At 39.0% G+C, this 27,441-nt stretch overlaps 1 protein-coding gene across 7 annotated transcripts; it reads right to left on the bottom strand.

Moving 5' to 3' along the window:
• On the bottom strand, positions 1 to 24,640 carry MARCHF7 (membrane associated ring-CH-type finger 7). 7 transcript variants are annotated; one of them, XM_058809513.1, is made up of 11 exons: positions 24,541 to 24,640; positions 18,791 to 18,941; positions 14,565 to 14,723; positions 12,324 to 12,507; positions 10,577 to 10,744; positions 8,177 to 8,971; positions 7,858 to 8,011; positions 7,428 to 7,597; positions 6,088 to 6,197; positions 4,595 to 4,708; positions 1 to 907 (listed from the first exon to the last, which is right to left on the bottom strand). In XM_058809513.1, the coding sequence occupies exons 2-11, from the start codon at positions 18,929 to 18,931 to the stop codon at positions 656 to 658; spliced, it is 2,247 nt and encodes a 748-aa protein (XP_058665496.1). In that variant the 5' UTR covers positions 18,932 to 18,941; positions 24,541 to 24,640; the 3' UTR covers positions 1 to 655. The 7 variants fall into 7 exon arrangements, 5 of the variants coding, with proteins under 5 accessions (XP_058665496.1, XP_058665494.1, XP_058665495.1 ...); XM_058809514.1 differs by adding an exon at positions 2,744 to 2,792 and having other exon boundaries at positions 632 to 907; positions 7,858 to 8,971; XR_009274998.1 differs by adding an exon at positions 2,744 to 2,792 and having other exon boundaries at positions 717 to 907; positions 6,065 to 6,197; positions 7,858 to 8,971.
• Positions 24,641 to 27,441: the final 2,801 nt, after the last annotated feature.

Here is a 27,441-nt window from a genome sequence, read left to right as displayed (position 1 = left end):
TGCATACCTCTTTTGTCTTTATTTATAAAGAAGTGACAACACTAGAAAACACACTGATAACCGGTGCTTTGAACAGTGAAGGTGGGATCTAAAAAAAGTCTGATTAAACTAAACAACCTTAGGTCTTTATCAAGTTGCATATCTGCCAGGAATGCTGAAATGCAAGAGTTCACACCTGCAATATTCCATAGTGGAACAGCCACATGATATCAAATATAATCTCAGATTTCCAACCTGGTACATAAAAAAAGCCATCACCAAGTATTAAAAGACCACTGCAAGTTCTTATTGCTTTTTGAGTTAAATAATAGTCTTCATATAAGCCTAAATCCAAACAATCTCTACGGTATCTTGCTTATCCTCCGGTTCATTCATTAACAATGGAAGCAATCAGTTATATGATGCAGCAAAAGAGGCATTTAGGAACACCTTAACAAAACCTATTTAAGTACACGGGCATCCCCACCCTCCCCCTGAAACCCCCTATAACCACTTAGTGCCAGTACAGGAGCAAAACTCGGTAAGACAAAGCCAGAAGTCTGACTACAGTAAGAAGAAAACACAAAGGGAGATAGAGCTTCCTTAAATATTCAGAATCTGATGTCTTCCAAAACAAAGTACAACATCCTCATAATTTAAAAAGGGAAGTTGCTCTCTACGTATCTAATCCGCACACATGCTGAGTAGTTCTCAAGTCTACTGAGCTCCACTGTGCAGCAGTTGATTTTGAATTCAACAATGCTTCAAAAACTACAGTAATATTCAATGCGCATTTTACTAAGGAGAGGAATAAAACAAATGCATGTTGATGTTGTTCTTGCCAGTTCAGCATTTCTGCAGCAATTCTGTTTGTTTCTTGCAGTATGAAAGTTCTACCAGCATCAGTCTTCAGAGTCATCTTCAGAAGCTGTTGGAACAACACAGTGTAATCAGAAGCCTTGACAAAAATGTGTGAAAAATTAAAGCACTTTAGGATGAATAGAAGAAATAAGTGATTTTATAATATTAAATAGCAGATTGCAATACCCACCCAAACGTTGAGTAATCACATAACTTAATTCTTACATGCATCTCATGTCCTAAAAATGCAGCATTTTCAAATCAAAACTCAACAGAATATACAATATGCTGTGTCCTCCTACTCTCCTTCCTCAAAATAAGAGGGAGAAAACTTAATTAAGCCAGAGATTCAACTTTTATGTAGTGCTTAGCATGGCTAATTCCAGCAGTAGTCAGAGGAGGATATACTCAATCCATGACAGCAGCACCCAACCTAAGTTAAAATTAAGTTAAAAATTTGGATACTTAAATACCTAGAATGATCCAGCAGTGTAAACAGACTCTTACATTTTTTTTATATATATATCTTAATGCAACCCGGGCCTACTTGGAAGAAGCTCCTCTCTCCACTCCAGTCCTTTCAGCATATGCAAGATGAACACAATGCCCGCATATGCACAGGATTTGTCGTTGCAAGGTGAGTCAAAAGACAAATATACACTTGTCAACTATGGTAGAAAAGCCCATGCACACATCTACATTAGGTTTGCAACATGTTAGCCTCTCTGTAACAGGAATTTAACGTGTCCTCTTAAGCCAGGTCTGCAGACAAGAAAGTATTTATAGTAGAGTAACATGTTCCATTCCTGAACACAGAAAGAAGGAAAGTCTGACTCCTTGCTTCTTCAGTTCTTGGAAGAGAAATGTAACTGAAGCGCATCAATAATAAATCTAGAACTCAGTATTCCTCACCTGCAAGTTAGAGGCTGAATCAAATACAGACTGAACTAGGGAGTTAAATGACACTCATTAATTTTTCCTCTAGTAAGGATGCACATAACTTAGGAATGAATTCATAACTCAAGTCTACTTTTGACCACTCTGAATGCAGAAATAATCACCTTGAACCAGAACTCCCTCTTTCACACACACACACACACACTCCCTTTCTTTATAGTATTCCAAATGCATCCTGTGTACTGAAAACCCATATGAAGTTGACAGACACATGCACACTATGAAAAAAAGGGTAGACCAACTACCCTTCTACTGCCTATTCAACATGCTCAGAAATAGATCCAGAGTACATTTACCAGAAATTTAGATGTATCAGCATATAGTGTTGAATTTAAACACATTAAAAAAAAAAGCCATTAGATGAAAAGTAGGCTAATCCTTTGGTTTGCCAAAATTGGCAACCTTCTGACTTCATTCAAGAGGTCTGACAGATATGATCAAGGATCCCACACAACCAAAAAGTGTGTATGAATGGAAAAAACAAAGGGGGGAAGAGGGCAAGAAAAAGAAAAAGAAGAAAACTGGCAACACAAGTGTCTAATTTAAATACAGTAATTCAATTCAACTAGTAAAATTCAATTCTAAATGTTTCTTTCATACTATTTTCCTACTTTCTCTTGTAAAAGGCAGCAACCTGAAGGTCACCATTTATCCTGTAATTATGAATTACCAGAACTACAATAACCAAACTGTAACTACTAAGGAATTTTGTTATCGATTCCAGATAACACTACTGTGGTCTAAACAAGTCAGTGCTGTTGGGAAGTTAATAATGGAGAATTAAATTGGCGCCTCCTCAGAATAATTCTACTGATGATGGAAAAAGCACTGCTGAGTAAGGTTTTCAGTAATCATGTTCAGTATTATGAATCTTGGCAAGGAGGATTGTACTCATTAGCTTTGAGTTGATCTAGTGGGAGGGGAGGAAAAGAGGGGAAGCACCTACTTTCAATATCTTCCATATGTGCCTGAAGAGTTCTTGCAAGGTTAATAAACTAGAAACAAGGCAGAGAGAAAGTAGTTTAAAAGTTGCAAAGTTATCTGCAGAAATTTGCAACAAGTTAGCAAATTTTTCTTCACTTTTTACATCCCAAAGCTTCATGACAGATCTTGGTTACCTAACCCATTTGCCCAACTTCCAAAAAACAATGAAATTTAACATAAATCCCCACACACTAGGCTTCAAATTGCTATTACACAGTTATTTCAGCTGCAAAATGTTCATGGTAGCAACTTGTGACATCATGCTCTACAGTCTGTAGAACACATCGATTTTGAAAGCAGCAAACATAAACAAGTGTCAGTTCAATGAAAACCATTCCTAGAAACTCTGATGCAGAGAAAGAATCACAGTAAGGACTTGCATTAGTTAAATCCATTTCATATAATTCACAACTAATATGACAAAACAGAACCCTCTAAATGAATGTGGTTCAGGAAAAATTCATAAATACACTTAAGTTCTTGTTTATAATTAAAATCTTAAGAGCATGATTACTATTGGGCACAGTGGTGGTTTGATGTAAGAAACACATGGTATCAAAATCCAAAGCCAAAATTCCTACGATTAAAAAGTCTCAGCCAAGTGGTTTTCGTCACTGCCAATCTTCATCACTGCTTCAGTTAAAAGCCCAGATACTGAGACACAGCTTGATAAGAGTTTCCACTCATATGCTTGATATAAAATATTATCATTGATGCTCTCACTAGTTTAAAATGCAGTGTCACACACAGAAGTATGTAATGCCTCCTCTGATGAGAAACCAGTAAAAACATATTCTGCAATACACTCAAGCTAACAATCTGTGCTGGATGCTGACTACAATTATATCATGTGTCTTCTATATCTCTACACTTGCAGCACAGAAACTGGAGCATGGAATACAAGCTCTATGTTGGATCTGTAGAGGAAAGAGGAGCATGCTCTAATACATTAAAAGATTAGATAGAGCACAGTCCTGCCTCTTCCAAATATCTACTACCTGCTAGCAGTCAACCATTCCCATATGCACAGGAAAAGGTTAATACTGTCACTCCTTTGTAAGAAAAAAGCCCTAAAAATAACAGGCTTTTCAGGAGCTCAGTCGACTAAGAGCACTGATTAATTATCTAATATCAAATAAACATGTAGCAAACTGGATTTATGAGTGAATCACTGTGCAGAAAGAACTCTGTATGCTGATCTCTTACTGGTTAAAGGTGTACTTAACATGTCCCTAAGCTGGACCTTTCCAGCAACGAGAATGCAGTCAAACGCACCTAATAAAGGGTTTGGACTAATGCCAGAGAACTCACACTACAGCTATAGGCTGTTGCAGAATGTTAATATTCAAGTACACATTTAGATGTACTCTGGCCGACAAGCACTAGTCTAGTGCACTAGACAAGCACAAGTTCTAGTCCTTTGCAATACAGACTTGCATAATGAGAAAAATTAAACAAATCAGGTAGTCCAGCATTCTTAACTGCATGTTTGGCACAGAGAGAGGTTTTGCATAAATTCACAATAATCACGACAACATGTATGCTAACTGTATGCTCTGTGCTAAATGTGTGCTAACTAATGAATTACCAACAACTTTGACAGAAACTATTCTGTAGCAGAGTACCTGCAATTATGTAGTACCTTCAGCTTCCAATCAAACACAGCACACTGACAAGCACAGCCCATTTTAAACCTAAATTTGTTTTAAAAGTGTGTTTATTGGGTATCTAGCTCCTAGGTCACTTAACGTAACAATCTGCTTCAAAATTCTTTGTATGAGTAATTCCTGCCAGAAAATCACTGCATACTTACTCTGACACGTGTGCTGGCCTCATTTGCAGTTCCTAACAAATCAGAAAAGCGCTGCTCGCATAAGTGTAACAACACTACAAGGTAGAGACCAGAGCTGATAAATTCATAGTCTGCCTTAAAGGAGATCAAAAGAAACATTCAGAATGTCAGTAATACATCTGCATATATTATTCAAGTAGAACAACAATTAGATTTTTAATGAAATCATTACAGAGTTATCTCTAGTTGTTCGAAAGAATTAGGAAAATGTAATACTAAAAAATTTAAGTTGCTGAAAAGCTATTTATACCTCTGGTCCTTCCCATCCACCCCAAATCTAACATGTTATCCTTGAAGATAAATAGAGCTCTACAAATTAGATCTGTCAGCCTGATTAGTTCAGAGGAAAGAATGTGCGAATCAGAGTATTATATCACTTGGGGAAATCAAACCAGGATTGCTGGTTTCTTCTCTGTGGTCTCAAGGCTTTACAGAAAGCCAAAATAAAGGAATATATTTTAAGAATGTTAAGATGTTATAAATATTTGAGAAATTCCTTTACCTGCTAAGATAAAAGAAAAATTTTAAAAATGCTACTGCTGAACAGAAAATTTAGTCAATTCTTTAGGAAAAAAATTCACAGTTCTTATTTCTATTAAAGTGCAGTGACAGCAACCAATAAGCACTAGCACTAAAACAAGATGTCTTGAGAAAAACTTTTCAGAGACTTCCTCGATTGACAGGAATTCGAGTACTAGGGTAAGAACTTACTTTAAATAATAAAAAAATTAGAGGTTCATGTTTTGCCCCAAAATTGATGTCACTTGACACGGATTCTTACAACTTGGTATTTTCTTTAAATATTTCAGGTAAGCTAATAGCATTAATCTTCATATATTGTCAGATTACAACCCAGAGAATAGGGAAAACCCCTCTGAATAAAGTTCATTAAAAACACCAGATTTGTGTTATTTACTCTTTTTTTAAATACTACACAATCCAATGGGTCAAAGATATTCTATTTTAAATAACAAAAGTTATACCAGGGGCCTTTGATTATTTTTAAGTTAGGAAATTATTTGAAGGAGCAGTTAGAAACTGCTAGAACAGAGGTTAGTTTCTACCACTCTAATGAAATAAAAGAAACTTGTAATTGTATGTTTAAAACAACTGCTAAACTGTGTTCAAAAACAGCTAAAAGTGACAACAATGCCTGACTATGAAATTCAATATAATCACGCTAGAATTCACACTGCACCTATGTGGCACAGACACTGGATTACAAAGCTAGATGACAGATATGCAACTAAGGAAAGAGGTATGTTACACTTACTGAAAGCTCAGCTGTAGGAAGCATAGCAGGAAGGTAGTGGTAGTTGGAATGTAGTTGATCCACATTAAAATTACTTTATATGCATAACAGCCCTTCTGAAATGGAGATGCATTTGGCTTCTCTAAAGACTGCCCTCCCAGCACTAAAGCAACACTTACCAAATAAGGTAAAATATACTAACTTGTTCATTTGCATGTGCCCTATAAAGTTCATGAATGTCAAAGTCTTCCAGATTGAGATGCAACTTCTCTTTGCACAATTCACAAGTTGTCACTGCTTCCAAAGAAGAACCTGGTGGGGTGGTGGGCAAGGGGAAAACTCAGTGTCAAGTTTCAACAGTCTATAACATACAACACACTCATATAAACATTAAAAACTCTACGTAATTTTTGACTTTATTTTGCAGAGCAAGGTTAGAAGAAAAGCAAGCCTCTAATAGGAATGTAGTGACATCTGCTACTGTCAGAATTTAAACGCTGTAGAATGTTTATTCTCTATCCAGCTGCACTATTTTGCCTCACATTCACACTGGGAATTAATATGCATCTTCCTGCAAGTATGGCATAAAATCGCTTCTGGGGCTTTCTGAATTTTACTGTGTAATTCAAATACACACAAAAGTAAGAATAAATACACCACAACAAAGTTATTGTTAAGTAACGTTTTGTCTTAAGTACCAGTTTTAAAAAAGACTCCTCCATAAGCAACAAGATGAACAAAGCAAGTTGATAGCGGACTTATGTCTTCATATATAGCTAAATAATTCAAATTATTTTTCTTCTACAAGCTGAGGCTTCTAAAACATCCCTTTACTGATCTCTGGTGCTGAGCAAAAAGGTCAGATACTAGCACCTTCCTTTGGTATAAAGTATTTCATGTATTCTATCAAGCCACCTACTTTTAAGAATACTGCAGGTAACAGTTACAAACCAGTCAATCAATCTGTTACAAAAATATTTCTACAGCATGCAATATCTGAAATGTTTCTTAAAGATTTATATATGCACTTTTAAGTAATTTTTGAACAAGCATTTTTAAAGTGCCTTGAATGGGAGTTAGTATCTTTAAGAAAAAATTAACATACTTTAGTTACAACTCAAAATAATTTCTGGATTTTCAAATTCCTATCACTGCTAACAGTTAGCTCAGCTATAGAAGTCTTGGAAAAAAGCACAATCATTTCCATAAGGAAGGGTGGGGAACAAATGCCACTCAAAGTGGTACCACTGAAGTGGCAGAGTAATTCTAAAGCTACACTTCTGCAACGTTATCTTTTGTTCAATATCTTAGTAGACAACCCCAAAAAATGCAGTTCTCTAAACAAAAAATACAGTTCTTGCAACTACTCACATGAGAAGCTGCACAGAACACAAAAAGCCTGGAAGTGCCATACTACTTTTTGTAGCAGCAGCAGTTTGTCCCCACTGCTCGCTTTCCAACTAAATACCCCAGTAGGTGCAATTCTTCCAATAAGCCTCCCGGTATAACTGGAAGTCCACCTTGGTCTAGAGTTTGCTTTACCTGAATTTATCTTCGACTGCAGCCATTTTTTCATGCACTCCTGGTGAACATACTGCAGACTTCCAGTGCATTTGCATGGCTCTATTAAAAGGTTGTCAGAACTTGAAGAGGACATCTGACAAATTCTGCATATGTCACCCTCTTCATCTTCAGAATCTTCTAAAAGCAGGCTGAATAGGATGCAATACCAACAAACGCTGTGACATTTCACGTAGGACTTTTTGAAGAAGGACTTTTTCAGAATTCCACTTATCAAACTGTTCTCAAATGCATGAGAATTAAAACAAACTTCTTCAAAGACAAAAGTGAGAATACAACTGAGTTGCCACCTCCTCTACAAGAAAGTTTTCTTTTAAAATCATGATTGCAGAAAGCCCTCTCAGATTAGAACAGGTACATTTTACTGTTCCAAAAGAACATACTAACTTACCTTTCCTTTATTTTCTGGAGTCTTTCCGGATCTCTTGAAGGTGGTATTTTAGACTTGCCACTTTCTTGTCCATCAGACTGATTCCAGCCAGAGGGAATAATATCTACAGTTATCATAAGATTGTCAGACAGACTGCTTCCTAATGTTGGAGGCACTGCAAAGCGAAAGAGAGAAGCAGGCAGAATTCCTGAACCTCTTCCACTGGAGGCTGAATCTGGTGGGGAGGCAGTAGCTGTAGAAATAACAGATACTGCAGGAGTTGGTCTGCCCACAGAACACTGAGGAGGGCTATCTGATGCTTCAAGAGAGATGCCCTCACCTGACTCTCTCCTTCTAAAGACATGTTGTGATCTAGCAGTTAAATCAGGGGTAGAGATCCTTGCAGATTCATCTCTTCCTTCTCTTCTTCTTCTGGAAAAGAGAGGTGTACATCTGTTCCTCAAAGAGGACGACAACCAGGATCCTGTGCTCCTACTTTCAGTGTCTGGTCTGTAACTTTCCCCATCAGAATCAGAGCTGCGATTCTGTGAAACTCCTGATAAACCCCACCTTCGTCCAAGAAAACTGAACCCCTGAGAAGTTTCAGATGACTGAAGTCCTGGAACCCCCGGAGTTGCAGCTCCATTACTACTTGACAGAGCAGTAGCTTGAACTCTTGGGACCGCTGTTGACTCTTCAGGGCCTAACGATCTTGTATGCAATGGGTCTTGGCTAGACCTTCGAGAGAAAAATGTGGATGACATACTAGATGCTAAACGAGACAGCAGCTGTCTGGTTGTGCGCCTCCCTTCACTGTCAGCTGCAGACTCATTCAATGACCTCTGAGAAGATAAAATCCTTTCGGAACCACTTGAGGAAAGCGTTTCATCTCTAATGGCACTAAGAGAAAATGCTGGCTGCACACTCCTCTGGGGAGATTCCAATTCATTTCTCCTTTGTCTTAAAGAATAGCTGGATCTTGAAGAGCTCACGTTAGAGTCTCTGTTGAAAAAAGATGGCTGATGATCAGAAGGCAACTGGCGGTTCATGGGTGCATTCAGCCTCAAAGTGCTTAAGGAGTTTTCTTTTGGTCTTGCTCCCTCTGCGTATGAAGAGGCAGGCCTGTCTTGAAGATCTGTTGCAGAAAAGCAAAGGAAAATACTATGATGATGCGCACATACACATCAGGAAACATGCAAGGTTAGGTTCAACAGGGCTCTAGGCAACCTGTCCTAAATGAAGATGTCCATGCTCACTGCAGGGGGATTGGACTAGGGGACTTTAAAGGTCCCTTCCAACCCATACCATTCTATCATTCTAACAAGAACGTCTTCTGTAAATGCTGCCTGAGCATCTCAACACCCTGAGAAGAACTCCACTGTAAATGAACCATAGTTCACATGAAGCAGCTGAGGTGACTAGAGCCCTTCCTCAAATAGCTGCACTGGGTGGTTGTGGGCGGGAAAAGGGGGAAGAAGAAACAAGCATGGACAGATGAAGGTAGGAAACAGAAGCTCTCTATGTAGTCTCAATTTTAAAACTTTCATCTTTGCAGTTTTGGTGACTTTCTTTTAATGGGTTCTGCATTGCAATCACAATTTACTGCTCAAAATGAGCTTTATTTATCTGGCAGATTCCAGCTAATGAAACATCTGCACAGATGCCAATCATCTACCATATGCTTTTGATTACACATCAGGGAACACAGTTGGGAGTTTTTTAACAGCACTTAATAGGACCACGATTGCTAGAAATGCAGCATAGACAGTACAAAGCAAGGCTGCTCCCCAGTCCACTTCTCCCATAAGGCTCTACCAGGTAGAGTAGCTGAACTGTCCACTTACTAAAAAGTGCTACGAGTATAATGACATTAAAATATACTCTTCTGTCAAGGCAAGACTCCAGGACAAATGCTGAAAGTAGTTTTTAGCTTTTCTGCTTAGCTTCTATACTTAGAAACGTGGCATTTTCTTTAACTTCTGCATTACAAAATACAACTAATGCATCTGCAAAAGGTTGCAGATCAAAACTAATGGTGAGCTTCCCCTGACACAGCTCTAGAACATCACAGCACTCTGAACAGAAAGTGAAAACTACACTGCTGAAGTCCTTACTAGTCCTAGCAGTTGCCACGAGACAAACCTCTCATGTCAAGTGTGTGTTTATTCATTTTTATTCTCAGTGTCCTAACAGTTTTCCCTAATAACCATTTGAGAACCCAAACAAAAAGAGATAATATGCACCTTTAAGAAAAAAGTTCCCTGGGTCAAATCAACATTATTTCTCTTCACATACCTAAATACAAAGACATTTTAAGACAAATAAGAAATGAGCTTTACTGAGTAATCACAGAGTTACAGTGGCCATCATCAACACCACAATGCATCTACAAGCTAGACCATACATATATCCTTCAATGGTTTGGTCAACGCATGGGAAGTGGCCAACCAATTTTATTTAAAAGGATACTTTAACATCTATTTTGTGTTTGTGTTTTGAATAAAATGTTAAAAAAACATGCCCAGCGAAGTTTTGTATGTTCCATCCCTGGAAGTGTTCAAGACCACACTGGATGAGGCTTTAAGCAATCTGGGATAGTGGAAAGTGTCCCTGCCCATGGCAGGAGGTGGAACAAAAGGTGCCTTCCAAACTAAATCATTCTGTGATCCTATGAACATGTTAAGGTACTAAAAGCCATACAAACTGTAGGTTTATGAGCTTTCAGTTACACGAAACATACATGTTGAAGGTGAAAAGTCACTGTTTCTATAGCTGGGATCCAGCAGGTTATTAACAGACAGATCTGTTCTTCTTTCTAACGGTGTTCGTTCTCTAACCAGATCACTTCCAAGGGAGCCAAGCATTACTGATGAAGATCTAGGAATCCTACTGCATCTCCAGGAGGAATCTAGACAGAAAAAGTAAATAGATCCCGTTTTTGTAATCATCTAAAAGTCCATTAAAACTGGCACTTATACAGACATTTTTGCTATTCATATCAAGGGTAAGTTTAACATTGCCACTAGGCTGACCAAGGACCCAGCTGCCAACATAAAGCTAAGTGCACTCTGCTGATGCAGGCACTTACTTCATCTTGCAGAAAGTTGGCTCTGAAAGCTAAAAAGTAGTAATACTTTTGTGAAGAGTCAGACCCATTAATACTACTACAAGATACAAGAGGAAGAGAAGTAGCATCTTGCTTCCTAATGGTAGCTAGTTTTTAAAAAGGTTTCACATTATAGCAAAACAGCAGCTTAAGACTTAGCAAATACTGCCATTCCACTTGACATTACTTAAATGAAATTTCATTTCTCATAAAAACAGCTGATGAAGCTTAAATGCAGTTTAGACACAACTTCAAGAACAATGACTAGCACTCTCCTTGTTCATATTACAGAGTAAAACACTTCAGCGTAAAAATGGGTCTTGGTTTTTGTTAACAGCTACAACAACTACATAGCAAGCTGTATATACATCAGCTGGGGACAAAACTCTAGTTCCAAAAGAGTCTTCAACAGCTCTGAAAAATTCACCTAGATATCACTTCATTGCTAACTTAGAAAAAGAAATTTAAGCACTCATTGGTCAGCAGTGTGACAACCAACCAACATAGAAATGGAAAGATAAACAGCCCTACACCATGAGAAATGTTAATGGTTGTAGTTTTATTAACAGAGTAAGAAAGTATCAATAATACTGAGGTTTGAGCAGGAATTTATTAATTTTTATTTGGATATCTATGCAATTCCATAAGGTTTATTAAAAAAAAACATTAATCCATACTCACAAGGGTAATCTGAATTAATTTAATGATCTTTATCAAAATGGTTTAGAAATATTTTTAGCATAAGGTTTTGGCTGTTATTTCCTGAGCTTTAGACTTCTGCTGGCATATTGCATAAATTCTGTCTATCCAAGTTTCATGAGCTTTACCCACAGCTTCAATGAAAATCTCAGGTTTTCCTGAAAGAGCTCCTAGAGAATGAGTTCAGGCCCTGCTAAAAAAGGAACACTTTCTTCCCCAACCCCCTAACGACAGTGCTCTACCAAGCCCTGATGCAGTGCTTGAACATATTGCTAAGCATGGTAAAGATTTCCTTTCTGCTGTCCCTGGCACACATTGATGTATCAACAGTATCTGACTCATGAAATAAGAGCAGCTGCACGCATTCTTTTCTTGACATCCTAACCAATGAAGGTATGTTTGAGCTATGAAGTTCAGCCTGACCACAAATGGAATAGGTACAGGTAATAATTCTGAAATGGTATGAGTACAACTGGACTTTCAAAAGACCATGTAAACATCATACTCGGAACTTTGGACACTGTTATCATTGTGAACATACTTTTCAGACAGGCATAATTTTTCATTCATTAAGAAAGATAAAGGCATAATATTTGAAGCAAGTCTTTTAAAACTTGGTAAAACCTCATCTTACTACTCAGACAATTTTGATGTAGCTCAGCTCAAGGAATCAACCACTCACCTGAAAAGGCAGCCAAGCCATTACTTCTCGCAGAAGAGGTAGATGTACAAGATAGTTTAGGTCTCTTTGAATCACTATCTTGCTGCTGGCTATGCAATCTTGGACATGCTCCCATGTCCCACGCTCCCTGAGTTCTCTCAGACTCACCATAAGATCCAGATGTGAAATGAGAGGAAGATGTAGACTGAAATAACATTAAAAAATAAATTACATAGTGCATCAGATGCACTTACACTCCACAAAAGTGTACATAACGTAAAACTCACAAACATTGTAAAGAATAGCTTCAGATACAAAACCTTTTCTTTAAAAATAAAGTAGGAATTATGCTTGTGCTCTTGATTAGTATTTCTAGGTTTACTCAATACAGTCCTACCAACAAAACTCAGTTTCTGTAACATTCAACATTTTATTTCCTTTCCAGATAGATGTGGCTTACAACAAAAAATTGTTGCAAAAAGGGGGAAAAATTATATTCCTGGCCTGTAAGATGCTATAAACACAATCAAATATAGCTTTACAGATCCCCAAGGGAACACATCTTGCTGTCCAGAAATGGCCAAAACTTACTTTTTATCAACCTAAATATATAATTAGCGAAGGAGTGAGCTTCAGGAAAATTGTTTGAAACAAGTATATTTTGATTACAACAAGCTCAAGCACAACTGAAGGACTTCAGAGTAAAGAACATGTATAAAGCAACTTTTGCAGTGTACAGCACCGAAATAAAACAGTCTTCAGAAATTAGCACTATAGGACCTAGAAAAAAAAGCTTGGAATAGCCTACAAAGCTGTTTATCTGGTTACTTACAGTTAAGGCATTCATCTTCTATTTTAAATACTTCAGGTTTATTTTTTTCATATAAAAAAGAAAAAATTAAGCTCAATCAAAAAGCTGAATTGAGCTGTTTGTCTTTCCAGAAACTATCCACAACCAAGATCCTTTAAAGATCAACCAAATTAGAGTACATAATATCTGTGGTTTATTTCTACTTAGTTATGGTTTTTACTAAGTTTAAGCCACAACTTCTTACTCTTTCACACTAAGTCTTTTAAGTATTTCCCTCATCTCACCATAAAAAACAGGGAAACAAACCAACATTCAGAAACCAAGTACAAAGACAGAATACTTTCCCTTACTAATCTTCTATTTAACATATCACTTTTATTTCAGTAATTTACTACTTGATATGTGGAATTTTCAGAGTATCTTCTGCAAGGTTCACTTGCATTAGAATTTACTTCAAGAGAATAATCAACTTTAATTGGGGAAAAAATGGTTTTTACCTTGAAAACCATAGCACTAATTTAACTAGATATGTAGACCACTTAGAAGCACAGATTCCATTTGCATTTAAACTACAGGTAGACACCTACCATGACCTCCCCTGAAGACCAACACATGCACACTAGTTCCTCCCTCCCCACCCTCCAATATCTCAGTGTCTTCACCTTTGACTCACCTAAGAAAACCAACACCTCTTTAATGATGCGAGCCCAAACATCTTTCCCTTTGAAAGCGAGTAGAATTTTTATTTCACTATCGTCCCGCCAAACTTGTTCACAGTTTTCTGCTTTTCTTATCTTAATATTTCTACCATGCTTTAAAGTATTCTTCTGTCACTCTACAATGCATAAGCATGCCACAAGCAAACTACTTTATTCTTGGGAGTAACCACGGCACATTGCAGAACCCAGTTAAGACAAACTCTCAGGGCCTGAGTCTTGAATCTCAAGTAACCATTCTTTTGCTTGTAAGTAAGAACAATCAGACTATGAACTACACCTCGCAAGTAAATGTCCTAAAGTAGGTCTCCAAACCCATGAACTTTGTGTTAACTCACAAAGCTAGCACCACCCAAGAAACACACCCCCACCCCAGGAAATACCTGAGGGAGCAAGTGTAAGTAATATGAACTTTGCCATCCACAGGTCTATAACTTGTCTGAGATTCTAATCACCCCCTCCTTTTTTCTTTTTAAATGGACTTTTACAAAGCTACTGACTTTAAATGTATTTCTTAACTCTTAGTAAAACTAATATACATCATTATTTTCACCCTCTGAATGTTTTTAAACACTGCTATCTTCTAGTTTTTGCTCCAACTTGAATTAGTAAGATCTACTTATCTAAAAACATTACAGAGAGCCCCTGCAGGCAGCTTTTCAGATTGGGAAGACTAAAGTAAAACTCTGGGGTTTCAATCTTTTTTACCAATTATCACACATTAACAGTTCTCACCAATCTGCCTCTGCTTCCCAAAAATCTTCCAGAGTGAGGGTGATCAAGTGTCCCTGAGTAGCGCGTTGGAGACGACGCTGTAAGCTTCCAAGGAGTTTCACGGGTGTCCCTTTCTCCAATTCTCCAGTCTCTACTGGAACTATTCAATACACCGGATTCCTGAAGAACAACGTGATTATCATATGCATCTTGTAACTTAAAAATAACTCAGTATCTGGTCTGAGTATTGAAAATACAGGGAAGTGGATGCAGTAACAAATCTGGGAACATTTATTAAGAAACCTTGAGGGACAGCCAAGAAATGAAACAGGCTTAGAGAGAACCACTGGCAAAAGGGAAGTTTTGTTATTCCGTTTTTTTAAGTACTTTATAGCAGCTCCTTCATCTGTCCTCTGTTTTGAACTAGGACAATAAAAAGACAAAATATAAGGCTTCTGAGGCATTGGCCCTGACTTAGGTACTGCAGCAACTGAGCAGAATTAAGGGCCTGATTTTCAAGTGTTATGCAAAAAACCCCACAGGTGTAGAAAGGGTCTCTATGACAACAAAAGCACCTCTATGGCCACTAAAACAAGCTGAATTTCAATGAATAGGTTATAACTGAGGAAAGAGACTGCAATTTCATTTGCTCCATAGAATAATAATGGAGATTAGCAAAATTAATAGAAATAACAGAAATGCAATAATTTTATTAACACTAAGCAGCATTTTTGAGTGATTATTTGTCCATTCTCCTTCTATGAACTATGAGTACTACAAACACAGTAGTTGCTGTCACCATTTCTTAAAAGCAACAACCAAGCATTCAAAGACAATACAAAAATCTCAGCTTGTTTTCTTTCTTCATTTCAGCTTCAGATTATTTAAAATCCCTTGTCAGAATTTAACAATTAAAGCTCTACATAAGGTATTCTGGCTATGGTGTGTGTTTTCAGCAGCTGAAAAATGTTATCAGGAAAACATTCCAAACAATTTTATTAACTGCTCTTGACCCTATGCCTCCACTGCAAAAAAAAAAAAAACTTATAATTCATTTGTCATAAAATGTTTACTATGTTGAATCATAAAGGATACAATTTTCTTTCTCATACCATGACACTAATTTGATTTTTTTATTTTAAAGTTACCTGGCAACAACACTATATCCCATACATCTGATTAGTTTACAATTAACCTCTTTGTTATGCCGCCTCAGATAAGCAGGGGCTAGTACCCAGATTGATCTCAAAAGTGCATGACGTACAATTCCATATGTACATGAAAAAAAAAAACCCAACAAAACAACAAACCCATCCAATAGAAACCTTTCATATTTGCTAGCCCTAATCAAAACCAAATATAAATTTGACTGATCTGTCCCAGAAGTTTTTGCGTTAACTTATAATCAAGTGTTCTCTCTACAGAAATTCTGTATTAAAAATCCAAGTCCTCCTTATACCTAAAGAATTACTGATAGTTCAAGTTTTTCTTCTAAATGACAAATGTTTAATTATTTGTAACTGAACTAGATCTTAAATATTTTATGGTAGATTTCTTAATGGATTAACAAAGTGAAAATGCCTCTCCTTTGTATTCCTATCTGACTGGACTTAAACTTTCTTGCTCTGTAATCTTAACCTGCCAGCAATAAGGCAATTTGTTCCTTCCAGCTCTGTAAATACCAAAGGTTAGTCAAGAGAGGGAGCTTCCTACAGTTTTATCACTAAGCACCAGTGTTGTGTAATGAGTTCTCAGACTACCTTCTACAAACTGGGAGTGGAAAAAAGGGATACAACATAATCTTTTATACAAATATTTTCCCTGCTGTTTTAACTGGCAAGTGTTATGAGATCATTCCTCAGCTCAGAATCACTTTGCTCAACAGGAAATAGTCAAAAGAATACACAGTGCAGTGAACACACTGCAATTCATGTAATAAATGAAATAATTAAAGATATGTTGTGTCAAAATCTTTTAACAGCACCAGTTCAGCTGAAGACTTGTGATCAATGGCTTTCAGTATACGTATACTGTGTGGACTGTGTCCACATATCTCTACAAAAGAGTAAGATTGTTCAATTTGCTTTTGCTGAGCAGCCAGACAGCAAAAAACATGCAGGACTCCAAAACACAAAAATTACTGACAACTGCTTCCCCTTGTACTTTCAGCCTATATATTGTAGCCTATATAACAACAAGCACATGCATGCTGAAGATTACAAAAATGTAACACACACACAATTAATTGTGCTAAAAATAATGTTCTACTACTTGTAAAACTGTTTCTCAAAAAGGCATTATATAATACAATGTCCCAGATAGCTTGCCAGCAGGGACCAAACTCCTAACCAATTTTTTAAAATATGAACATTTAATCACAGAGTTAAGTTTCTGCAATTTCAAAGACCAAAATGGGCTTACATTTCTGGGCCCAAAATTGAGGTGAGAACTGTTGACAGGAGCACAAAAAAAGTACTAAGATAATTGAGCAAAACTGCTATCTGTTGCTTCCAAGTATCAAAAATAATTTCTACAGTAGTTTTATCTCTGCTTCCCATAATACCCTCCCAAACTGCAAGTACCTGCACAGCATGAATACCTCCTCTTGAGAACAGCTACCCTTCCCCACAAAAGTAGTTTGGTTAGTATAAAATGCTGCTTGTGAAATGGCAAAAGGCCTTTTTTAAGTCCCATGCAGTACACAGAAAGCCCAGCTGTACTAACAAACTGACATGACAGGCTCATGTGAGTCTCTGTTGGTTTTGCGCAGTGTGGCTTTTGGTAGCTGCCAAAAACCTTGGGGGCCAGAGAGGTGGCTTCTGTAATTAGCTGCTGAAAGCTTCAACTATGCTCGGCAGAGCAAATCCCTGATGGCTCTGAAGATGGATGGGCTGCTGGTCAAGGCTAGGCCAATTAGAGATGGTAGTAACACCTCTTGTGATGACAGATTTCAGAAATCAAAACAAAAGAAGGGATGCAATTTTAATTTGAGCCACAACAGATTAGAAGGTGAGAACATGTGAGGGAAAACAACACAGTGACACCAAGGTCAGTGGAGAAGGAGGGGGAGGAGGTGCACCAGAACCAAGATTCCTCTGCAGGCTGTGGCGAAGACCATGGTAAAGCAGGTTGTCCTCCTGCAGCCCATGGGTCCACTGGGAATGCAGAGATCCGCTCGCAGCCCATGGGGGAGGTGCTCACACTGGAGCAGGTGAATTCCTGGAGAAGGCTGTGATTCAGTGGCAGACCCGATGGAGATAGAGGGCCCCTGCTCCCAGGCTGCAGCAGCCTGTCCTTGGAGGCCTTCATCCTGTGGAAGAGTGAGCCACGCCACAGCAGTTTTGGGAGAACTGCTGCTCATGAGAATGGACCCATGATGGAAAAGTTCAGAGAGAACTGTCTCCCATGGGAAGGACCCCTCAGCCTCACAGCGGAAGGACTCTGGACCCTGAGCCAAGTGGAAGAAAACCTCAGGTGAGGAACTGACCAAAATCCCATGCCCTGTCTCCATGCACTGTCACTGGGAAGGAGGGAGGGGCTGGGAGAAGCAAAGGTGGTTTTCAGGGATTATTTTACTTCTTATTATCCTCCTCTGATTTTGTTAGTAATAAATTAACTTTGTACCTTTAAGTTAAGGCTGTTTTGCCCTTGGAGTGTTTTGTCACAGTCCTTAACTCATGAACCCTTCACTAAGTTTTTCCCTCCTCTGCCCAGCTGTAGCAGGGGAGAGTGAGTGAGCAACTGTTGTGGATGCCTGGCATTTGACCGGTGTCAAACCACAACAGAGTCTAAAGCTCATCTTCTTACCTTTTCAAAGTATAAACACAGGAGGTGCTGCAGAACAGTATAGCCTTGTATGACAACATACTGTACTTTTTGCATCACCAACACATCAGGTATAATGCCCTACATGTGTCAAAGTTCAAACAAAACCCTCACGTCTCCCTCAACAAAAAACTCCATTTACCCAGATTTAGGATGGCAGTGGTTCATAAGAAAATAGATCCATATTATCAGAATGCCCTCTCATTCATTAAACAGCTGATTTCTAAAGGTGCAGCTACAAACAAGAGCAGGTAAAAGCAGAAAATCTAGAATTACCAGTTCACTGATTACTGTCACTGGCCTGGTTAGTAAATTCTTGCATTTTAGAAATTTTTTTGTCTAAGTTTTGGGGCTTTTCTTGGTTAAAAAAGACATTTTAAAAATTATTTATACTTTAAAAAAGGAAAAAAAAAATACATTACCTGGTATCCAGATTCTAATCTCCATGAAGATTCTCTTGTACTATATGCACCAGATAAACTGTTTCCAGTTCTAGATCCTACAGGAGAGCTGGAAGGCTGAAGAGATATCCTGCGAGGAATTCTTGAGGGTTTTGCCTCCATCCTTTGTATCCTGTACAATGACATACTGATCATTTTTTTCTCATGGAAGCAGGGAACTCATGCAAAATAGGCACAGGTCATTCTGGGTGTAACATAAATATGACTCACACATACAAATATTTACACGCTTTGGTCTGACTGCATCAGCAAAATGGGGAAAAAAGTTCTTATCCTAGTTTTTGTAACCTCTTTACATCTCCCATCCCTCATTAGAAAACTACAGTCCCTTTTATGATTTGGTTACGATATATTCTTGCAATTTTAAGTGTAAGAGGTACTCCTTTAAGAACCACACAGCACTCATATTAACGCAAAATGAGTCAGGAACAGATTACTCAGATTTCTCAAATTAATATATTACATTTTTGCTAATGAACTGCATCTCAACACTTGCAGAAATTATATTCAGATTTATTCCTCAGGGTTGAAATTATGAAACTTCACCCTCCTGTGAAAAAACACATCTGCATCTATCTGCCTTCAACTTCTACAAAGACAGCTCCCAGGGAAACTAACATAGGCAAAGGAGCACAGGTTATCTCATAAGTGTATTCATAAATTGACTTCTCACTTGCTGAGTGTTTATGTGCCTTTTGCTCTTTCTAGGCATTTCAAAAGAAATGCTCGTGCCTTTTCCACATGAGATGTGCTCCTATACTCATCCCTGCCCTTGAAACGGGATCTGACTTGATGTTTACCTAAAACTCAAGACAGCTAGTTTCTTCTTTCTCAGGACAGTAGAGACAGAAGCAGACCACAAACGTTAGCTCTTAAAAAAATTTAAGGAAACTGCAGTATCCTCAATGGTGTGGTACATGAAAAATAGCATGACACATAACAAACAGATGGCAGAGAATCGCAGTGATACAGAGTGATTTGCCAAAGTGGTACAGTCTATTTAACCACTTCTAATTCTGGCCTACCCTTTTGAGAACAGGAGTAAACTATATTGATTAAAAAAAAACCCCTATCCATCAACAAAGCACTCTTTTTTCCCACAATTCAGTCATGCCCATCAGTATCACATTCTGCAAAAAGCTGCTACATCAATTCTGACACACTTCATGTCTGGCTTCAGTTTCAAGGTGAGTCCACATATTCAGGACATTTAATCTTTGCTCAAGTCACGCTGAATTAAATATCCTACCTGGTAAAAGCCAATTAGTTTGTACAGAACTCCACCGACCTAACAGTATGGACAGCTGAAGTTAGTTTCCTTAACCACTGCTCTCATGCATGTTTATTTGTTACCTAGCTATACAAGAGCAGCCAAAACGCTTAATATTGCAAGTAGGACTCTAAAGTATACCAGGTTTAAGTGACTGTTTACCTTTGTGTACAAAAGAACTACTGGCCCATATTACAGAGGACATCTGCTTCTAGACCACCCTTCCAACAGCAATAACCTGTGTTTGCCAAAGCCATCACCAGGTAAACAAGATCTGGTTAAGAATCTAAAATGCTCACTTGCCCAACTTTGCATCAATACACTGAAATAATTAATTAAATTAATTTCCCAGATTACATTTAAAACCTTTGGTAAACATTCAGCAATTTATGCAATTCTCAAGCTGCAAGCACATCTGTATCAATACGAATTTTCTAAGCAGTAGTCCAGAGTTCAAAAAAAACCAGTTAATTGTGGAAGTTTAAAAGAAATTGATTACAAGCCTAATTATCTAAACTACAGCACTTCAAGTGGATCATAGTTCAGTAAAACATAACAATCATATTTATTTTCAAACTGTAATGATAGTTAATTTATCCTTCAGAGTAATCTGCCGTGATGTGGTCTACAAGTTTAGTACTAGTATGAAGCTGCAATGAGTGTAAAAAAGTAACTATCAACGCTGCAAACTATAAAACTAAAATATCACAATAATATAGACTAGTGTAGGCTAGACAGGACAGCCGTACGTCTTGATGAGATCTGACAGTCAAAGCAACGTTCGTCTGTGTTTTAACCTGATATAAAATACAACGAACAAACACACAAAATAATGGATCCAAGTCTGCACTATTAAGTACTCAACAAAGAGTGCTGGCATTATCTCCTCTATTATGGATCATTCTGTTTCTGAATTACTTTGTTTCAGATAGGTGTGGAACCAGATGAATTAAATAGCATAGATAAAAGTCAGACATGGACACACATGGAAAATGCAAAGGTTCTAGAAGGAATGGAAGTTCTCATTAGTAGGAATTAATGTCCAGATGAGTCAGCGGAGTAGACAGAAGCGTAAGACAACTTCAAAGACTAAATTATAAATCATCTAATACTAATAAAATTGCTTATGCACCATCCACAGAACAGATTAAGAGCATTCAAACAGAACTGGATGGGGTGGAAGACTGGACACCAGAGCCAACTACCTGCTAAAGATGAAATGGAGTCCAAAATTAGCAAATTCCTTCTACAGATGTACATAAAAAGGCACAAGACTAATTTTCTCCTTCAATGGTAGCCCCAAGAGGACAGACAATGTTATTCATCAGCTTAATCTTGTAAATTAGCACAGGTCGTGATTTCAATCCAAGTATGTCGGGATAATACTACCTGTAGAGTATTTCCTTTCTACAAGTAAAGAAATCTTGCAGAAACTATAACCAAAAAAAGGTGTTTAAACCAACTTAAGGCAGCACAATAGGAAAGGCAAAATTTAATGCACCAGTTTATGTATACAAATTGTGATTCATTTCCTGCATACAACCTTAATTTTTTTCTGCAGTCTTTGCTTCAGCCAGCAAACAAGAGGATCTGCTATAAAGATCAATCAGAGTAACATAAGAATAAGCATTTTACATCCGCCATGTCTGATGCAGAAGTGAAAAGATGCTGAATAAAAGGCCTTATGATCTAGGCAAAGAACTTCAGGTCAAGGAAATCAGACTTTCCCTTTCAATAAAGATGTTGTTGAGATGAGTAATTTTTAAAAATCTGCTGCCCAAGAGCTCTTCAATTTCTGGGCATCCATTATAAAATTTATTTGCAATCCAACAAGCAGAAATCATAGAATAGTTTGAACTGGAAAGGATATTTCAAGGCCATCTAGTCCAACCACCCTGCAATAAGCAGGGACATCTTCAATGAGATCACATGGCTCAGAGTCCCATCCCACCTGACCGTCCATGTTTCCAGGAACAGACGATCCACCACCTCTCTGGGCAATCTGTGCCCATGGTTCACTATGCTCATCATACAAAATGCCTTCCTTTAATTCACTCCTTGTCCTATCACAACAGGCTGTACTAAATGTCTGTCCCCATCTTTCTTACAGGCCCTTTTTAAGTACTGAAAGGCTGCAATGAGGTTTCCCCAGAGGCTTCTCTTCTCCTGGCAAAACAACCCAAATTATTTCAGCCTTTCCTCACAGTCTTACCCAGAGGAACAGAGATGCAGCTGAAGTCAACGGAGCCATGATGCCCATTTACTAGACAGACAAAACTAGATCTAGGCACCTCACCTCTAGTGATCAACACTAGTAAGATGTCTTTTGGGTCTTGGAACTTTTTCCCCAGAGTTCTCCAAATACCATTTTAGGCACTGCAGCTTGAAAGCCTGAGATGCAACTGTCTTCATAGGTGGTTTGAATACAAACAAAACACATACAAGGCTTATGCTGAATCATAGCAACACAATGAGGTGGTTATAAATAATGTGAGCATGTTAAGCTATCACAGAGCACAGGACAGAGCAATACAATGCTCTCATGCTAAAAAAAACAACCACACTATTAAAACCACAATAATACTTGTCTGCAAGGGGAATATTGAGCTTGTATACAATATTTCAGAATGAGAATGGTTTCATTTTATGGTATCATTATCTTAAGGGTTTTCCTGAAGAAAAACACTCAAAACCTCAAACATTTTGTTTACACACATAGGAATTCAACAAACCCCAAGTGGTAATTAACATGCTATAGCAAGTTCTGTAATGACAAAGTAGATACCTCAATTTATGCAGAAGGTAGTGAGACCAAAAAATACTTAAATGTCTTCTCTGAGGAAACAATAACAATTATCATGGAACCAGAAACTGGGTTATAGTCTGAACTGATTAAAAAGCCTGTTGTTGCCAAAAAGCAAAGGAATACCTTACTCAAATATCACACCTGATGTGCCCTTCATTGAGAACTCTCAACACATCAACCAGTAAAAATGCACTTCTGGCTTCTCTATTATTTTAACACTACTCACACTCATACCCAACAATAGAAAAATGAGAACACATACAGCAGAATGAACAGCACTCTTCTTATCAAAACAACGTATTTCACCAGCTTATGCCATATTACACTACTCAGCAATCAAAACCTCATGAAAAAAATTGAAACAATTCTAGATCCTCCTGAAATAAGGGACATATGCAATACCTCTCAAAACTTGGTCAGAAATCAAGTTCTGAAATAAAACTTGTTAGTCATACCTGAGAAACACATGGCCAACTTGAAAAAGGAGGTGGAGCTGCACAGCCTATTTTGAGCACACAGATCAAATGTCCTGCCTTCTTTGATCTGTCATCCCTCCAACAGCCTTGTAAAAGACGAACTAGACCTAACACAGCTACCGATGATAAAAGATCCAAGCAGTCCTTGAGGGAAAGCAATGCAATCTCAAAAGACAAAACCAGTTACTATCCTTAACTGTCCATTTTTATACCCCTTTACAAAAAGGGATTGACAAAACACAGAGAGCAAATATTTCTCTTCTGCCTTGACCCTCTCTATCAATAAAAGAGGAGCAATTTCAGGTAATCGCGTCTAAGAGTAAGTGAAGTGTTTGCCAGCTTCCATGATTACTACCAGTTTTAAGCAACCTTGTACCCTCCATTAGAGGGAAGCATAAGCTTCACTGCCTGCTCCTAAATTCATTCTTCTAGCTTGGAACTATGCACTGACACTTCTACCTAAGACTCGAGCTCTCATATCTACATGTTTTTGTGTGGTTTAAAATAAAACTATTCGTAAGATTTCCTCCCGAGCAACCTCGGGAGAAAACATGCTCACGTGTCTTCCTCGGAGCTTACAATCACGTTTTAATGACAAACGAGACAGAGCTCACGAGTCTTTCTCTCACTGCAATTCCTCGTTACGGCTATTTTCTCAACCTTCAATGTAGTGAAATTGACAAATAACTCGGGAGCCTCTCAGGAACCTCTCAGGAGCAAGAACATTTACAAATGTCGATGGCTGCCCACGCTGCCGCGGCTGGTGCCCTAAGGCTGGGCTGTTCTCGCAGCCAGCAGGTGCTCTGCAGAGCCGCCGAGGGCATCTCACCTCCGCCGCCAGGCCCCGGGAAGCGGCTCGCACGGCTCGGGCCCGGCCGGGCCCCGCGGCCGCACCCGGTCCCGCTACTCCGGCAGCATCCGGCCCCAACGGCTGGGCAGAGGCCGCGAGGTGGACGGAGAGGAACAAGCTCGCCACGAGAGCGGGCAGGGAGCCGAGCGGCCGTTGGCGGCGATGGCGAAGAGAAGGCGGATGGGCCGGCCCCGGCACGGCACAAAATGGTGTCCCCGGCCCTGGCGTGAGGCCACCAGGGCGCGCGGGGCCCCGCAGCAGGCGCGGCCCGAGCCGCAGGCGGGCCCACCGCGGGCGGTCCGTACTCACCGTCACGGCCGGGCCGCCGCGCAGGCCAGGCCGGGCCGGGCCGAGCCGCCCGCTCGCGGCGCTCCCGCAACACAATGGCGGCGGCGCGAGACCGCCCGACTGCCCGGCGCGGCCACTCCCAGCTCCCGCGAGAACTGCCGCCGCGCGGGCCGGTCCCGCGGAAGGGGCGCGGCGGGGGCGGAGCCCTGAGCGGAGCCTGAGGGCTGTGGGCGGGGCGGAGCCGCATAACCCTCCAGGAGCGGCAGGATTCGCTTCAGTATGTCCAGCAGCGTCTCCCGAGGCGTCCGAGGCGTCCTCCGCCTTCAGCCTGAAAACTGCATCACGCTCTTTGAGTTTTCTGTCTCTGTCACATTCTCTTCCTTGCCTGAACCCTGTAAATTAATTTCCCCGTCTCTCGTCACCGGGTACACCCGGCTATCCGTGAAGGACGCGGCGGGATGGGGATGTTGGGCAGAGCCCCCTGAACAGAATTGCAAAGCAACAGAATTGCCGTTTATTTAAATTGCATTGCGGCCTCAGTTATGTCCTCTTGAAAGTAAGACATTGGCAGCCATTTTTACTTGAGGGGAAGATGTTGCGTGATGTTTGAAATCAGGAGATAATCTTCCCAAATTCTTAAAATGCTAAGTCTTCACATAATCACAGCATTTAGATTAGCAATCCTAAACAAATTATGATTTCCAGTGTCCCTGGCCACTACAGAACGTGGGAGAGACTTCACAGTGTGTTTCTGAGCCAGGCCCTGAAGAAGGCAGGTTATGTTATTACTAACGAGTCTAGACTTGTATCACAACTGTCATGACCTTCAGTGATCCAATCTCCATCTGTCATCAGTCTGCAGCGGGCCTTTCCTGAATCCCAGTATGTGGGATTAAGTGGTGAATAAGTGCCATAGATCATGCTTTGCAAGTAAAATAAAGGAGTGTGCAACAGTAGCAGGCTGGCTATTCTTTAAGGGAGGATAAAAGGAAGAAAAAGAAAAGAAAAAAGAAAATTTTAAAAGGGAAGAAAAACACAATCAAGATACCCTGGCATGGGGCTACAAGACATACAAATTCAGTGTGTCCATGCCTAATAGGTCTGACAGATCTGAGACCTGTGTAAGACCAGCCTCGCTGGTTAGAAACTAAACAGTGGTGCCTAAGTTGTACACCATCCAATTGCTATGTTTAGCAACATCCCTGATTCTCTTTCCATTCATGCTTTCAAATATGTTTGGATTGTATTGCATTTTATTCACTTCTTCACACAGAGAAATAATGGGCAAAGTACTATTTAATTGGAGACAGATGAAGAGCTCAGAAGAGCTGTATAATTGAGCTGGGAAGAGAGGAACAATGGAACAAAAATTGATAGGGAGAGAAAGGCTGTTGGGTTTTTTTGCTGATGGGCATGTTGCTTTTCACCATCATGCCAAGAGCAATGCTTATTGGACTTGGGAAAATCTTGTTTATAGCACCCAGAAGCAGGCCTACTGCCCCAGACAATACCATTTATTTGGCATAACTCTCTCCGGGGGAAGAAGACAGCTAGAATTGGTTCATGAATGATTCCAGCAGTAGCAGCTACTCTTTTTTCTGGCTAGCAAACAAGAGCACTTACAGAAAGAGCACTTGGATCTATAATAAATCCAATCCTTAAAGACGTCATTCTGTGTTTTAGTAATGCACAAATCAAGTGTTATTCACACTTGAAGTGTGAAGTGTCTGTGTGAATGAGGAGGATGAAGCGTATGGCCTTCCCTGCAGCCAGGATAGATCACAGCCACCACTAATCAAGGGCATTATGCTTGTCCTTTTAGAAGCTAGTTCAAAGGTAAGTGTGGAAAGCCCCATCCAATACAAAACTTCAAGAGGTCTTCAACTCAGGATTTACTGGGAATGCTAAGATGTTATACCATTCATTGCATTAGCCCTGTCCAATGCAATGCACAAATTGTATTTGTGGAGGGTTGATGAAATAACCTTTTAGAAACAATCTGTGAACTCTGTGAGCCATTTGCTAGCTCACAGAAAAAAAGAAATTGGACTGTCACCTGAGTTCATGAACTTGCTTTTTTTGTTTGTTTGTTTTAATCAGCATAATGGATCAAAAGTCTAGCCTGTAACAACTAGTTTAATTACAAATATACAAAATCAGGAAATGTTAAGACATAGTGTTCAATACTACCACATAGTACAAAGACTTCTCTACATTCTGAATCATTGCTAAAATAGGACCATCTTACAAACATGCATATAGTTTCGGTTTCGTCTCAGGGAAAATATCTAATATTGGGCATTAGTAGCTGAAGTCACAAATCCTGTGTAACTGTGCTCGTAAATGGCAAAGCAGTACATTTAAAGTACCTCTGCTTTATCATGTTCTTTAACCATATCAACAATATGGAAACAGGCAGATTTAAATCACATCATTATTAACAGTTACTATCCTTAAATGTCTAGTCTTACATCTCTTCACAAAAAGGGAATCACAAAAGCTGTTTTTTCCACAAATGGCTAAACTTCTTCTGGTATCTGTCCTTCAATAGGTCATAGTCTGGAATGTTAGGATTATCAGAAATCAGTGTTTATACTTATCCCTATTAGTAAGTCATTCTTCAGAAAAATTCACTTTTAATAACCATTTGGAGATCGTTTCCATAGACTTTTTGTTAAATTTCTGACCAAACTGCGAGAATCTTATTAGAGAGCACATTTTTTAAAATGTGATTTAGACTGCATCTTGAATATTCATTTGTTATGAAGGATTTCAGGCAATATCCTAAGAATCTTAACCTTCGTCTTAGAGAAAAGGAAGCAAAAAGGTCTCAAATCTAGAAAATGGATTTTTATATGGCAAGTTATAGCATAGATGATCCTGAATATTACAATAGCCATTTCTGAAGGTGAGGGGCAGGAA

The sequence above is a fragment of the Ammospiza caudacuta genome, chromosome 8 (genome assembly GCF_027887145.1).
Source record: "Ammospiza caudacuta isolate bAmmCau1 chromosome 8, bAmmCau1.pri, whole genome shotgun sequence".
NCBI lineage: Eukaryota > Metazoa > Chordata > Aves > Passeriformes > Passerellidae > Ammospiza > Ammospiza caudacuta.
The sequence above is the reverse complement of the archived record's forward strand: the minus strand, read 5'-3'. Positions and strand labels throughout refer to the sequence as shown.

Coding starts and splice junctions, on each gene's coding strand:
- MARCHF7 (XM_058809511.1), bottom strand. CDS start 18,931: ATGGAGGCAAAACCCTCAAGAATTCCTCGCAGGATATCTCTTCAGCCT. Junction 14,724..18,790: donor GATTAGAATCTGGATACCAG/GTAATGTATTTT, acceptor GTTGTTCTTCAG/GAATCCGGTGTATTGAATAG. Junction 908..4,594: donor AGGCCAGCACACGTGTCAGA/GTAAGTATGCAG, acceptor TTGTTCCAACAG/CTTCTGAAGATGACTCTGAA.